Source organism: Nicotiana tomentosiformis, chromosome 2 (genome assembly GCF_000390325.3).
Source record: "Nicotiana tomentosiformis chromosome 2, ASM39032v3, whole genome shotgun sequence".
Taxonomy (NCBI): Eukaryota; Viridiplantae; Streptophyta; class Magnoliopsida; order Solanales; family Solanaceae; genus Nicotiana; species Nicotiana tomentosiformis.
In genome coordinates, this window is record NC_090813.1 from 58,430,686 (window position 1) to 58,444,007 (window position 13,322).

A 13,322-nucleotide genomic window follows, 5' to 3' on the forward strand; every position below is an offset into this window, starting at 1 on the left:
GTGGTCCTGGTGCGAGAAAATAAAGGCACGTAGTCTCTCATCTATTACATTAGCAAAACACTAGTCGACGCCGAGACAAGTTACCCCCACCTCAAAAAACTGGCTCTGGCCCTAGTCGTAACTTCACGAAATCTTAGACCATATTTCCAATGCCACCCCATCTCGGTCGTCACGACTTTCCCCTGAGAAGCATTCTGCACAAACCCGAGCTATCAGGTAGGTTGGCCAAATGGGCAATCGAATTGAGCAAGCACGATATCACATATCGTCTACAAACAATGATAAAGTCGCAAGTCCTTGTAGACTTTGTCGCCGACTTCAGCGCAAGAATAATGCCCGAAGTCGAAAAGAAGTCGTCCACGCTTCTCCCCAAATGCAAGACCTCTGGGTCTTGTACACTGACGGCGCATCTAAGGCATCAGGGTCCGGACTGGGACTCATACTCGAAGTCCCAACAGGCGAAGTGATTCGCCAGTCCATAAGATGCCTAGACATGACTAACAACGAGGCCGAGTATGAGGCTGTAATTTCAGGATTAAGACTAGCACTCAAATATGGGGTAAAATGGCTAAGACTCCGCTGTGATTCTCAACTTGTAGTCAACCAAGTTACAGGGACTTTCCAGATCAAGGAACAAATGTTGTAAAAGTACCAGACAGAAATCTACAAGTGGCTACCTATCACACCCCTTTTTTACCTCACTAACCCCTTTAAAATAGAAAAAAGTGATTTTAAAGCTCAAAAGGGTTTCAAAATTGAGAAGTGACAAAATTGTGTTTAAAAGAGATTTTCTCAAAGTCTCCACTTGGCATATAATCTCGGTGTGCCAAGTCACCATTTAAAAGCAATTTTTCCTTAAAAATATATTTGACTCTAAACCAGTTTGCACCAGAGATTCTATATAAAGGGGTTCATTTGACTTGGGGAGAAGGTGTTAGGCATTCCATGAGTCCCGTGAAAATCACAGTTGCGTACATGATCTAGCTAGCTTTTATAGATACTCAAATTAAGGTAAAAACACGTAAAGGAAAATAAACACGAGAGAGGCTCGAGGTCATCCCCGCCTAATAAAGAAAATAAAAGTAAAAATAGAAATAAGAATAAAAATACTACAAGTTCTACTTTCGACCTCCAATTACAGAATACTACGGGGCATTCCCCAGAATAAAATATTTATAAAGTCTACGGGGCATTATCCGGATAAATTTAACTAAAAGGGGCGACCTCTCACCTTAAAAGAAACGAAAACACGAACGTCCTAAAGGTTTGCCTACCCAAGTGTGGTCGGCCTAAAGCATGCTCCTAACAAATAATATAATAAAGTAAAGTGAATAAAAGGGAACTAAATAAAAGAAAATTTAATTCACGCCCATATTTTAACTTTTCATTTTGGATATTTGACTAAGCTCGAACCCTATAACATGAAAGCAAATTAATTACTAATGAGCTTTAGCCTCTTCTATTCCCGTGACCCACGTTTATTCAACGAAGTATGCAAACAGTGATAAACATAAACAAATTGGCGACATCAATTTGAACGTCCTCTTTTCAAAGTTTCTATCTAGCATATAGTTTACTATTAAGTGACACTAAGCCTAGTCATTTTTCAAGTGCAAAATCCCAACAAAAGTTTGGATTCACACGTTAAATCAAAGGCATAGAGGAAACTCAACAGTACAGAATATTTCAAGAATGGAAACCAACATCAATATTCATTAATAGTATCTAAATATCCTAAAACGAGAAATCAACACCATTAGATGAAAGTAAAAGAGAAAGAGTTGAACCTGAAAACTAGAATTTTCAATTGATGAAGACGTCTAACAGTTACATGGACAGGAACATAACACAGTTATGATCAGAACTTAAATCGATAGAAATCTCAAACACGAACCCGGACGGAATCTCGATTCGGCACCGAAAAATTCGAACCAAACACGGATTCAATCAAACTCGAAATTCCAACTAAACCGAAGAGATAAATGGCACTTCGGAACAGAGAAGGAGTAGCGATTAGCAAAGGAGAATTGCAAAGACCAGGGGATAAGCACCGAAGGGAAAGAGAATTGTTGAGACTCCCTCTTTCTGATTTTTTAGCTCTGTTTTTTTCCTTTTCTTTTTCGCTATCAATGTGTGTGTGCGTGTTTCTGGCAGATTGTGTTGAAGGGTGATTCCGGCGAGTTTTGGGGTGGAGTTCGGCTAGGTTTTTGTCAAGAGAGGTCATGTGGCTCTTAGCTTAGAGGAATTCCCATAGGGTTTCCATAATTTGATATTTTATATGGAGGTGGAAAGGGATGATGGACATTGGATTAGAGGAAAAATAGATGGCTAAGATTAAATTTTGTATTTTAAGTGGAGAGTGGGCTAATGGGTTGGGAAGAATGGTCATTTGTCTTGGTGGGCCACTAAAATTCGAAAATGAGCTCCTAATTAGCCCAAATTCAATTCTTTCTTAATGAACAAAAATAAAAATGAAAATTAAAAAATAAATACTACCAAAATATAGTAATTAATCTTAGTTAATAAGAATAAATTATTAATGTGAACTATATATTAAAATAAAAATATTTTTGGTATTTTTTAAATGTTATAAAAAAGGTAGAGAAAACTATGTTAAAGTAATAGTAAAAATTAAACTATTATCATAATAAAATACTAATAAGCTTAAATAAATAAATAAAAGGATAAAAATAAAAATATAAGAAATATTATAAAACTATATTTTGTGTTTTTAAACTTATGTTTTAAAATAAAAATTAAAAGTTGACTGAAATCCTATTAAAATGAAAATAAGTATATATTTTTAAAATACTGCTTTTAAAAGTTGCGCGGATCAAAAATTACGTGCTTACACTACCCGAGTTCGACGAATGTCAACTCGACCAGATCCCCCGAGCACAGAATATAGAGGCGGACGTCCTCGCTAAATTAGCCACAGCCACCAAAAGCATTGCAACCAGAGACAGAAGTGTAGTCCACCTTCTCAATTCGTCGATAGACTTAATCGAGGTAAGAACCATAAACCTGACTTGGGACTGGCGCAATTGTATTGGTGCATAATTGCAGGACGGAATACTCCCAGCTGATAAAAAAGAAGCCAAGAAATTACGAATGCAAGCAGCTAGGTACAACATCATTCTCAACAACATGTACAAGAGGATGTACGGCGACCCTCTGGAGAAATGCCTGGGCCCAAATAAGATGTGGTGTGTCCTTGAGGAAGTCCCCAAAGGCCACTGTGGAGCTCATTCCGGCAATCAGGCTTTGGTCAGATGCCTCATACGGGCAGGGTATTACTGGCCCACCATGAAAAAGAAGGCCATGGATTTCGTGAAAAAGTGTGAGCAATGCCAGAAGTATGCCCCAATGATTCATCAAGCAGGCGAACACCTACACTCAGTGACTTCCCCTTGGCCATTCATCAGATGGGGAATGGACATCGTGGGCCTACTCCCAGCAGGATGAGGTAACCTACGATTTTTTTTCGTTTTAACTGACTATTTCTCTAAGTGGGTAGAAGCATGAGCATTCGCCCAAATACGCGAACAAGAAGTGATCGCCTTCTTATGGAAAAATACCATATTCCGTTTCGGTCTCTCTAAGGAAATCAGCTGCGACAACAGACCCCAATTTGTAGGAAAAAGGTCGCGGAAGTTTTGGAAAAATAGCATATCAAAATAATACTCTCAATGCCATACCACCCAAGGGAAACGGATAAGCGGAGTCCTCCAACAAGTCGATATTGAACATCATGAAGAAAAGACTTGAAAACGCCAACGGGTTGTGGCCGGAAATACTACCAGAAGTACTCTGGGCCTACCGAACAACGCCGAAGACGTGCACAGGAGAGACGCCTTACTCATTGGTCTATGGGACTGATGCAGTAATACTGATCGAAGTCGGGGAGCCCAACCTAAGATACTCCTACGAAAGCGGATCTAATAACGATGAAATCAGAAGGCAGGAGCTCGATGAAGTCGAAGAACGAAGAGATATGGCCTATGTAAGGATGATCGCCCAAAAGCAACAAGCAGAACACTATTATAACAAAAAGGTAAAGATTAGGTCACTCAAAGTTGGGGACTACGTGCTTAAAGCTAAAACACAAGCGAGCAAAGACCCATAGGAAGGTAAACAAGGAATAAATCGGGACGGCCCGTACAAAGTCACAGCAACATCAAACAAAGGGTCATTCCAACTAGAAACAATGGAAGGAAAGCTACTACCAAATAACTGGAATATTGCACACCTCAAGTACTTCAACTTTTAAGAGATAAAGCACCCCCAAAGTCATACTCTTTTTTCCCTCACTTGAGTTTTATCCCAATTGGATTTTCTCAAGGAGGTTTTTAACGAGGCGACGGAGGGTACACTTCAGGTTGAAGTGCGCACAGATAGAAACACAGGATGGCTAGTTCATTGCTCGACCTCTCAATACTTCTCCAAATCGACCAATGAAGGGACTAGATAGACTGTGACTGGGACTGAAACACTAGCCAACACAAAAGAAAATATGTAAATTTCTCTAAGTGTATGAACAAATCACAAATGCATGAAGTTTATTTCTATTTCTCCAAATGTACAACCAAGAATATGTTGCCTTAAAGTTCACAACGTCGGAAAATGTCATACCTAGAGGCATATATAACTAAGTATAGGTTACATTCGACCTCATTCGAATTAACACCTAACTGGCCCTCGGGCATAACTAAGTAGAAGTTATATTCGATCTTGTTCGAATTAACACCTAACTGGCCCTCGACCATAACTAAATATAGGTTAAATTCGACCCCATTCGAATTAACACCTAACTGGCCCTCGACCATAACTTAGTAGAGGTTATATTTGACCTCGTTTGAATGAAAACCTAACCGGCCTTACATCAATAGCTGAAACTTTTTTTCGGGTAGGGTAGGCTTGGAGTCAGAAGTCCTATTCTTCCCAACCAAATAAGCACTTTTGCAAAGTTCACCTTCCCGCGGTCAAAACAAGACTTACGGATAACAATCAGACCCTCGCCATAAATAAACATATGATATGTTCGACCTCGTTCGAAATAACATCTACTGGCCCTCGTCCATGATCAAACTTAGGTTTTGCTTAAACCTTGTTTGAACTAACACCTGCTGAACCTCAGGCGTAGTTAAACTAAGGATATGTTCAACCATATTCGAGCTAAGTGATCATGACCAAGAAAACCAAGCGACAAAATCAAAAAGCATACTAGCACGAACCGAAGAAAAAGGAATCAGGTACAAATAACAAAACTGGCATTTCATACTTAAAATATTTTTTACAAAGGCTCGTAAAGACGCCCACAAAAATGTACAAGTTTACGGCTAAACAAAATGAGGGAAAAATAAAAACTACTGGTTGTCGTCGGGCACAGCTTTGCCATCGGCTTGATCACTTGAACCATCCCCATCTTCCCTTTCACCATCACCACCACCCTCAGGATACGTGATCACGCCCAACTATGCCTTATAAAAAGGACTAAGCAGTCGCTGCAAAAATAATCTGGTTCAAGAATCCGAAGTCGAATCCCACATGGAATTAACCTTTTTGCTACAACTTTTAGTATCGCTAATGATAAGCTCAGATAATTTTCAGAGTTCAAGATTTTATTTGATAATTAATAGAAATTATTTAACTAAGGAAAATGATAATAAAAACTATCAATAAGCAATAATGAAGTTGAATTCAAGGGTAAAAGAATCTAGGGTTATTGATTTCCCCAATTGTCGGATTAATTCCTAACACGTTAGCTATAATCTCGCCGTAACACTCTAGAAAGATGATGAGTTCTTGCTTACCGTACTTATCTCTCGATCAATTACGATAATTTACTAGAAGCATTCTCTCGAAATGCTCTAGTTGACAATTTGTACAACTCATAAATATCACACCAAAGCTTCGCTATCTCTAATCCCGCTTTTAAATTCAAGTAATTAATCTCTTAACTTACTCGAAAGTGGCGTTGTTCAACAACAATCTAATCAAGTGTTCTTTCTCTAGCAACACTATACAACTAGACACGATTAATCAAGTGCCCTTTCAATTAATCACAAGAAACACATAGTTGAATAATTATAGAGTAAAAAAGGCTCAATTATATCAAAACGTAATCAAGACTTCATCCAACAATTAGTTCATGAACCCTAGATGATGGGTTTAGCTACTCATACTACTATGCAAGATTATAATATAAAAAGTCATAACCAACAATGGAATTAAGAAAAAGAAGATGAAAAACTTGTTGGAGAATTCTCCGTCTTGCTCCCTTTGTGTTGTTGCCTCCAAACTTCTTCTAAAAATAGAGATACCCTCTTTTTGGGCGAGCTGGGCTTCATATAGGTCAAGGTTAGTCGCCTCTCAAATTATAAAATTGGCCTTGGATGATTTTTTCTCGGAAGCACGTGCACGGCCGCGCATCACCCGCGCATCGACCGCGCACTTTGGCCAGTTTTTGCCTGACATGCGCGGCCCAGTGCGCAGCCGCGCATAGACCGCGCACCTGGAGGATTTTCTGCAGCATTTTTTCTCTCTTGTTTTTAAGCGCGCTAACCTCCAATTGACCTTCAATGCTCCATATTAGCTCCAAAATACTCTTTAACGTCCTCATAGCCCGGAATTGCTCCTGCAAAGCATAAAGTTCTTAATTAGAGCAATTTGTTATCATTTAATATTCAAATATCAATAAAGTACAGCTAAGTTAGAGTGCACATAGTAGCTAAACTACATAATTATAACCTACTATCAATACCCCACACTTAAATCATTGCTCGTCCCCGAGCAATCAAACCACACTCTACAGAGGCCTAACTTCACTAAGCGACTTCCCTAACTCATCACACCAAGAATATTTTGCATAGATTGAGCACAATAGTGTAACATCTTCACCTCAAGAGTTGACTCTCACGCACCACGCAAATATTCCTAACTTACTCACTTACTATAATGCAGAGGTCAAGAATTATCTTTCCTTCATGAATCAAGTGTCTGCTCACAACAAAAGAGACTCATTCCACAATCAATAAAATTCACGCACAATGAGGGACTTCAAAATAGACAGAATTCACTCACCCTCAAAAATGATATTCTTGTGTCACAAAAGATGATCCATAGGCTTGCCCGTAGTGTACTACTCTACCAGTCGAGCTCATTCAGTCTAGATCAAGTAGGACTTTATTTGGTTGTAATGTAGGCTGCGGGTCGGGTAGGATATATTTTGATATAAGAGTGAGTACACCTCCCTAAGCACTTTAATACATACACTTTAACATTCAAGTCCATACTTATGTCAAACCAACACTCCACATTCACATCAACGTATATTACCCCATACTTCTTTAAGCACAATTACATCAAAAGCCACCAAAGGAATATTATTCACCACAATACAACTGTTTTTTTATTTTTTATTTTTTCAACACAGTGCACCTTTCTCCTTATTTCATTAGTTCCACTCAAAAGCCCCACCAACCACCCCACACTTTAACCTTTGCAAGTTCATAGCAATTCAAGTGTTCATGAGAGGTGAACAGGTTCAAATAGATGGTTAATTCAAACAAAGGGGTAAGGCTTGTAATGTGGTTGCCAAAGAAACAGGATTATAGGCTCAAAGGGGTTAAATATGATACATAACAATTAGGTGGAATATATATATATATATATATATATATATATATATATATGGCTCAACAAAGAAACGCCTATATCACTTCCAAGACTGAACAAGACTACTATTTCTCTTTGCAAATACACGGGGCAAGTTCTAGGCATCAAATTAGTGCACGGAATACAACAAGCCTCACACACACATGGCACAAGAGTCACTCCAGGTTGGATCATCAAAACACTCTAGTCAGGATACTTAAGAAAAGTTAAGAACATACAATTTAAGGCACTCTTACAAGAATCAACAATTGAGCCTGAGCATCACACTAAAGTACTCGCTATATTCAAGGCATAATGAAGTTAAGAGATCCTATTTCTAATTCAGCCCATAGCCCAAGGGTTACTAACTTAAAAAAAAAAAAAAATTAAAAAACTAACTACACCTCGTTCAAACGAAACCCTTGGAAAAGAACTGTGGCCTAAAGAAAAACCAAGGGGAAGTTGATACACTCCTAATAAAAGAAAATCTTTTTGTGTTTTTTTTTTCTTCGACTTGAATCCCTCGAGAAACCCGTCGAATGATATCCATCGTCGGGACAAATCAAAACTTTTAAAGATTTTTTTATTTTATTTTTTATATTCAGTTAACTAACGAAACTACACTACTCTACATAACTCTATACATAAAACATACATACAAAATATCCCCCACCGCACACTTAAAATGCTGGCATGTCCCCATGCCACACAAATAAAAAAAATGCGAGGTAAAGGAAACTTCCCTGGTACATCAATATTGATCGAAGACAGTGTCGGGGTAGAGATGGCATGCCCTCCCCAACGCACACAGCCAAGTGATGATCTTCTTCTCAGATTTTGCATTTTGGGTGGCCAGTGCATCAATTCGAGTCCCCAAATCCGTGACAGAAGTGCATAACCCTGCCATTTCATGTTCTAAGGCCGTCATCCGCGTATCCCATCTGACCAAAGAGGTTCCCTCAGCCTCAGCAACTTGCTCGTGTGGGGGTGACTCAGCCATAGCCTCAGCCTGCCCTCATCTCCCTCTTCTGGCGCATCAGACTCATCACTATTAGCTCTGCCATGTACCATAGGATCTTTCCCAATGGTCACTTTATCTACCCGAAACTTTGGTTCTTTTTTCACTCTTCCATCCACGTTCTTGTTCTCCGGCACCCGTGCTGTCCGGCATAATCTAGTGACTAGTGAAGGGAAGAAGAACCCATACTTCTGCACTGGACAACGGATGAACATCTCGTCGTGAATAAACTTAGCCACATCAAAATCGTGGCCATTCATGAAGCACCATATCAATGCAGCTCTAGGACCATTCACCTCAGTGGTGTTGGAGGAAGGCAACACGTGGCTATTGATGACATAAAGCCAACACTTCCCTTCAAAGGTGAGTGAGGCCGAGTGAAACTTCCGGCCCGGCGTAACCTACACTATGTCTTTGTTTGGCACACAGATTGTTCTGAAAAACAGGTTCCAGAAGGTTGGTTCTCGCCTATACGTATCATAATAGTCCTCCTCCCCACCAAATACTGGCAGCCGATACGCCCTCCTAATGGCGTCTATCAACGCATCAACACTCTTTTGTCGCACAGTGTAAATATGGTCCTCATGTTCAGAGCAGTCCGCGTAGAACTCTCGTACAACCATCAAGTTGGCCTCCTCAAGTTCTTCAAAGAACATATCCAGCCTGCGTCGAACCAATTCCTGATATATATTGGGGCAATCAATCTAGAGGTACCCCCTATCAACACCCCGTTCTGGTATGGTGATAAGTAGGGATTTTAGCCTATTATTTACTCTCTTTTACTTCGGTTTTGGTCCAAAAATGTGTGAAGGTATTCCCGGAAACTAACTTAATGTGCTTGTTTGCAGGGTTTTGTTCGAAATGAGCCAAAAAACCATAACTAACTCATAAAGGAGTCAAACTTGAACAAAAACCAAGTCTTGACCAGGATTGTGGAATGCGGACCGCGATAGAAAAGGGCGGCCGCGAAATTATCATCGTTGAGGCGGCCATTATTCCGCGGACCGCAAAATAGAGATTCAAAGAGGATATTTTGAGCACTAAAATTGAGCGCTGAGAGCAGCAGAAAGGCGCGACCGCGAAGTGACTGGCGCGGCTACGGTTGGAATTTAGCGGATAGCGTTTGTCGAGGTTTAGATACTTTTCAAGATGGGCATAAATGAAGAAGGCGGTCCGCGTCCAAATTATGTGGCCGCGAAGGAATCTCACGCGGATGCGGTGAACATTACGCGGTCCGCGAAACAAAGATCTACCCAGGCCCAGATATGAAGAAACGCAGACCGTGCTCACTATTATGCGGCCATGAAAGCCCAAGCGCGGACGCGGTCAGAATTACGAGTCCGCGAAACCTCCGCAGGGGCATTTTTGTCCGAAATTTTTAACCTAGTATAAATAGATCCTTTTATCAATTCTAGGGAAAGTTGTTTTTAGTAGAGCGCCTGAACGGCTGGTTTTTTCCTTTTTGGGCAATTTTAGAGTAGATTTACCTTCAAACTTTAGATTTTCATCTTGTACTTTAATATTATGGCTTATATTTCATCTTTATCATTGATTTATGTTGTTATTATGAGTAGCTAGACCCCATAGCTAGGGTTGTGACTCAACCATAGTGTGGGTATTTAATGGGTCTTAAATTTTAGGGCTTAATTGTTTATGGGTTAGTGATATTTAGCCTAATTCATGCTAAAATTATATAATTAGTGGTTGCAAACACTGACTCATGCCTTTATGACTTAGGCTCTTCTTGAGAAAGAGGGACTAAGTCTAGGAAAATTAGGCTAACAAGGAATTGGGATGAACTCAAAAGATTGATAGCCCCAATTAAAGAGTTAAACCTAGAGATAGTAATACCCGATTTGAGCCAATTTTACTTGTATTGTATGAACTCCCATTTGGGCTTGAGAAAGCCAAATCGGGCAAAGTCACATAAACTACCGAGAGGTATAGAGTAAGCACTTATGTGTGATGGTTATATCACGACCCCAATCCTAACAAGCTTGTCCTAGATTCTTGATATCCATTAGATACTCACCTAGGCGGAAGTCACTTCCCTAGTGCCTTTTAACACTTGAAAACTTTCACCACAAATATTGTACTTAGCTTACACTCAACATACAATAATATAAAATTAGAATAGAATCAATCGCAATAATGTTTGGAAGTGCAATTAGGAACAACACGCACATCTAGATTAGCTAGATACCCAACTCCAAGCCAAATTAATTCCCTGTGGAAATCGATCCCGACCTCGTTGGGTAAAACTGCATCGACCATCCTCGTTACTCTATAGTGGTGTAGGTTTGGCCTCGATCACTTTTTGGCGCCATTGTCGGGGAGTTAGACAGTGTTGGCTATCTATCTAACTATTTGTGTGTCTTATTTTTCTTTCCTTCTGTTTTTCTAACTTTTGTGTATCAATCGCTTAAGGTACCAAATGGCTCATCATGATGCTCTCGGACATTTTCTTCCGGGGGAGGAGGTAGATGACAATGGTAAGGATGAGTTTAATCTAGAACCTCAAGTTCAAAGAAGAGGCCATCAGGATAATGACAACATTCCAAACTCTCCCCCACCTCCTCCACGGGTATCACACTGGGTGCTACCCAATGATGGTTACGCAAGTGCAATTGTCCCGTATCGGATTCGGGCGGGCAATTTTCAAATTACAAATGTCATGCTGACCCTATTGGAGAAAAGGGGCTTTCTCACTGGAGCTCCTCATCAGAATGCATACAAGCATCTAAAGGGTTTTGTAGACACATGTTGGGGGAGCAAACAGACGAACGTGTCGGAGGACGCTCTGAGATTGAGACTTTTCCCATTTTCACTTAGAGGGAAAGCTTTGAACTGGCTCTAGAGGCTACCCAACCACTCCATACACGCGTGGGATGAGTTGGCAGAAAAGTTTATAGCCAAGTCTTTCTCACTGGGTCATATGGCAGCATTGAAGGATGGGATCTTAGCCTTTAAATAAGAACCGAATGAACCCCTACATGAAATCTGGGAGCGATACCGGACAATGGTCAATGAATGCCCCAACAATAATATGACTGAAGCAATGATTCAGCAAACATTCTATAGGGTCATCAACACGACCAACCAGTGTATGGTAAATAAGCTAGTTGGGGGAAATTTTATGAAAATGCCTTATGCCAATGCTTGTGACATACTTGATGAGATGGCTGACACATCCTCAGCTTGGCAGAGTCGGGCAAATGTTTCACAGGGTGACCCTAATGTCATCCATCTTCACAAGGAACTTCATGATCACGGACAACCCATAGCCGAGTTGACAACTACTATAAATCAGTTAGCAAAGGCCTAGCTTCAGGAAGTTCAAGGGACAAAGCAAGTAAATGCCATGAAAGGGGTAAATGTCATGGTCAACAAGAGGAGACAGCTTGGTCAACAAGTGCAAAACAATCAAGATCAATATGAGCAAAGTGGTAGTGGTTACAATCAAGACGATTCTTATGATAATCAAAGTGAGGAAGTGTTATATGCTAATAACGACCAAGGTCAACAAAGCAATGCTCCAAATAAACAATGGAGATCGCAAGGGAACAATCAAAATTGGGGCAACCAAGGCCAAGGGAATTGGAACAATGGCAACAACAACAACTCGAACAATTGGGGGAACAACAATAACAATTGGGGCGGCAATGGAAACCAAGGGGGTTGGAATAATAATAATCAAGGCAACCGAGGGTCTGGCTTTCAAAGCCCCCCGATGTATCAACAACCCAACAATCTGCCTCCATATTCGTCTCAAGGGCAAAGTTCTTCAAACAATGAGATGTGGCGGATAAAGAGTATGTTCAAATAAATGATGGAAAGGAATGCTGACTCTGATGCCCAAATAGCCTCCCATACTACCTCTATTCGCTACTTGGAAGTACAAATGGGTCAAATTTATCAAGCATTGAATACTCGCCCTAAGGGGGCACTACCAAGTGATACGGTAGTGAACCTGAAGGGTGGGAACAATACAGGCCATGCTATGGCGGTGACCACAAGAAGCGGTAGAGGTGGAGATGCAAATACCTCTAATCCAAAGAAGATTGTGAGTAATGATGTTGTGTTGCAAGAAGATGATGAGATTCAAGCCAATGATGAGAATGTGAATGATGAAGTGAGGATCGATATTGATGACAACATGCAGAAGACTCAAAATGATGTGAACCCGTCTAGGGAACACGTGATAGACATACCAGAAATGGTAGTGCCCAAAGCCAAGGCCCCTTTGCTAAGGCCTCATCTACCGTATCCTCAAAAACTTGCAAAGCAAAATAATGAAAACTAATTCAAGAAGTTTATTGAGATGATGAAACATGTGTCAATCAATGTGCCCTTGGTGGAAGCTCTCAAACAAATGCCGGGATATGCCAAGTTCATGAAGGACTTGGTAACTATGAAGAGATCTATGAATTGTGAGACCATCGAAATGACTCATCAAGTGAGTGCCATTGTGCACTCGATGGCTCCAAAGCTTGAAGATCCTGGTGCCTTTACAATTCCATGCACCATTGGTAGCGCCGATTTTGCAAAAGCCTTGTATGATTTGGGAGCAAGTATTAATTTGATACCATAGTCCTTGTTCAAGACACTAGGTATTGGGCAACCAAGAGCTACTTCCATGAGATTACAA

General features: G+C 40.4%; 1 protein-coding gene across 1 annotated transcript; it reads left to right on the forward strand.

The window, feature by feature from the left end:
* The first annotated feature begins 3,751 nt into the window (after nucleotides 1-3,751).
* LOC138904863 (uncharacterized) lies at nucleotides 3,752-4,126 on the forward strand. The gene has a single exon (XM_070193363.1). The coding sequence runs from the start codon at nucleotides 3,752-3,754 to the stop codon at nucleotides 4,124-4,126; it is 375 nt and encodes a 124-aa protein (XP_070049464.1).
* Nucleotides 4,127-13,322: the final 9,196 nt, after the last annotated feature.

Bases quoted from the DNA above. Each gene is read 5' to 3' on its own strand.
- LOC138904863 (XM_070193363.1), top strand. From the start codon at position 3,752: ATGAAGAAAAGACTTGAAAACGCCAACGGGTTGTGGCCGGAAATACTA.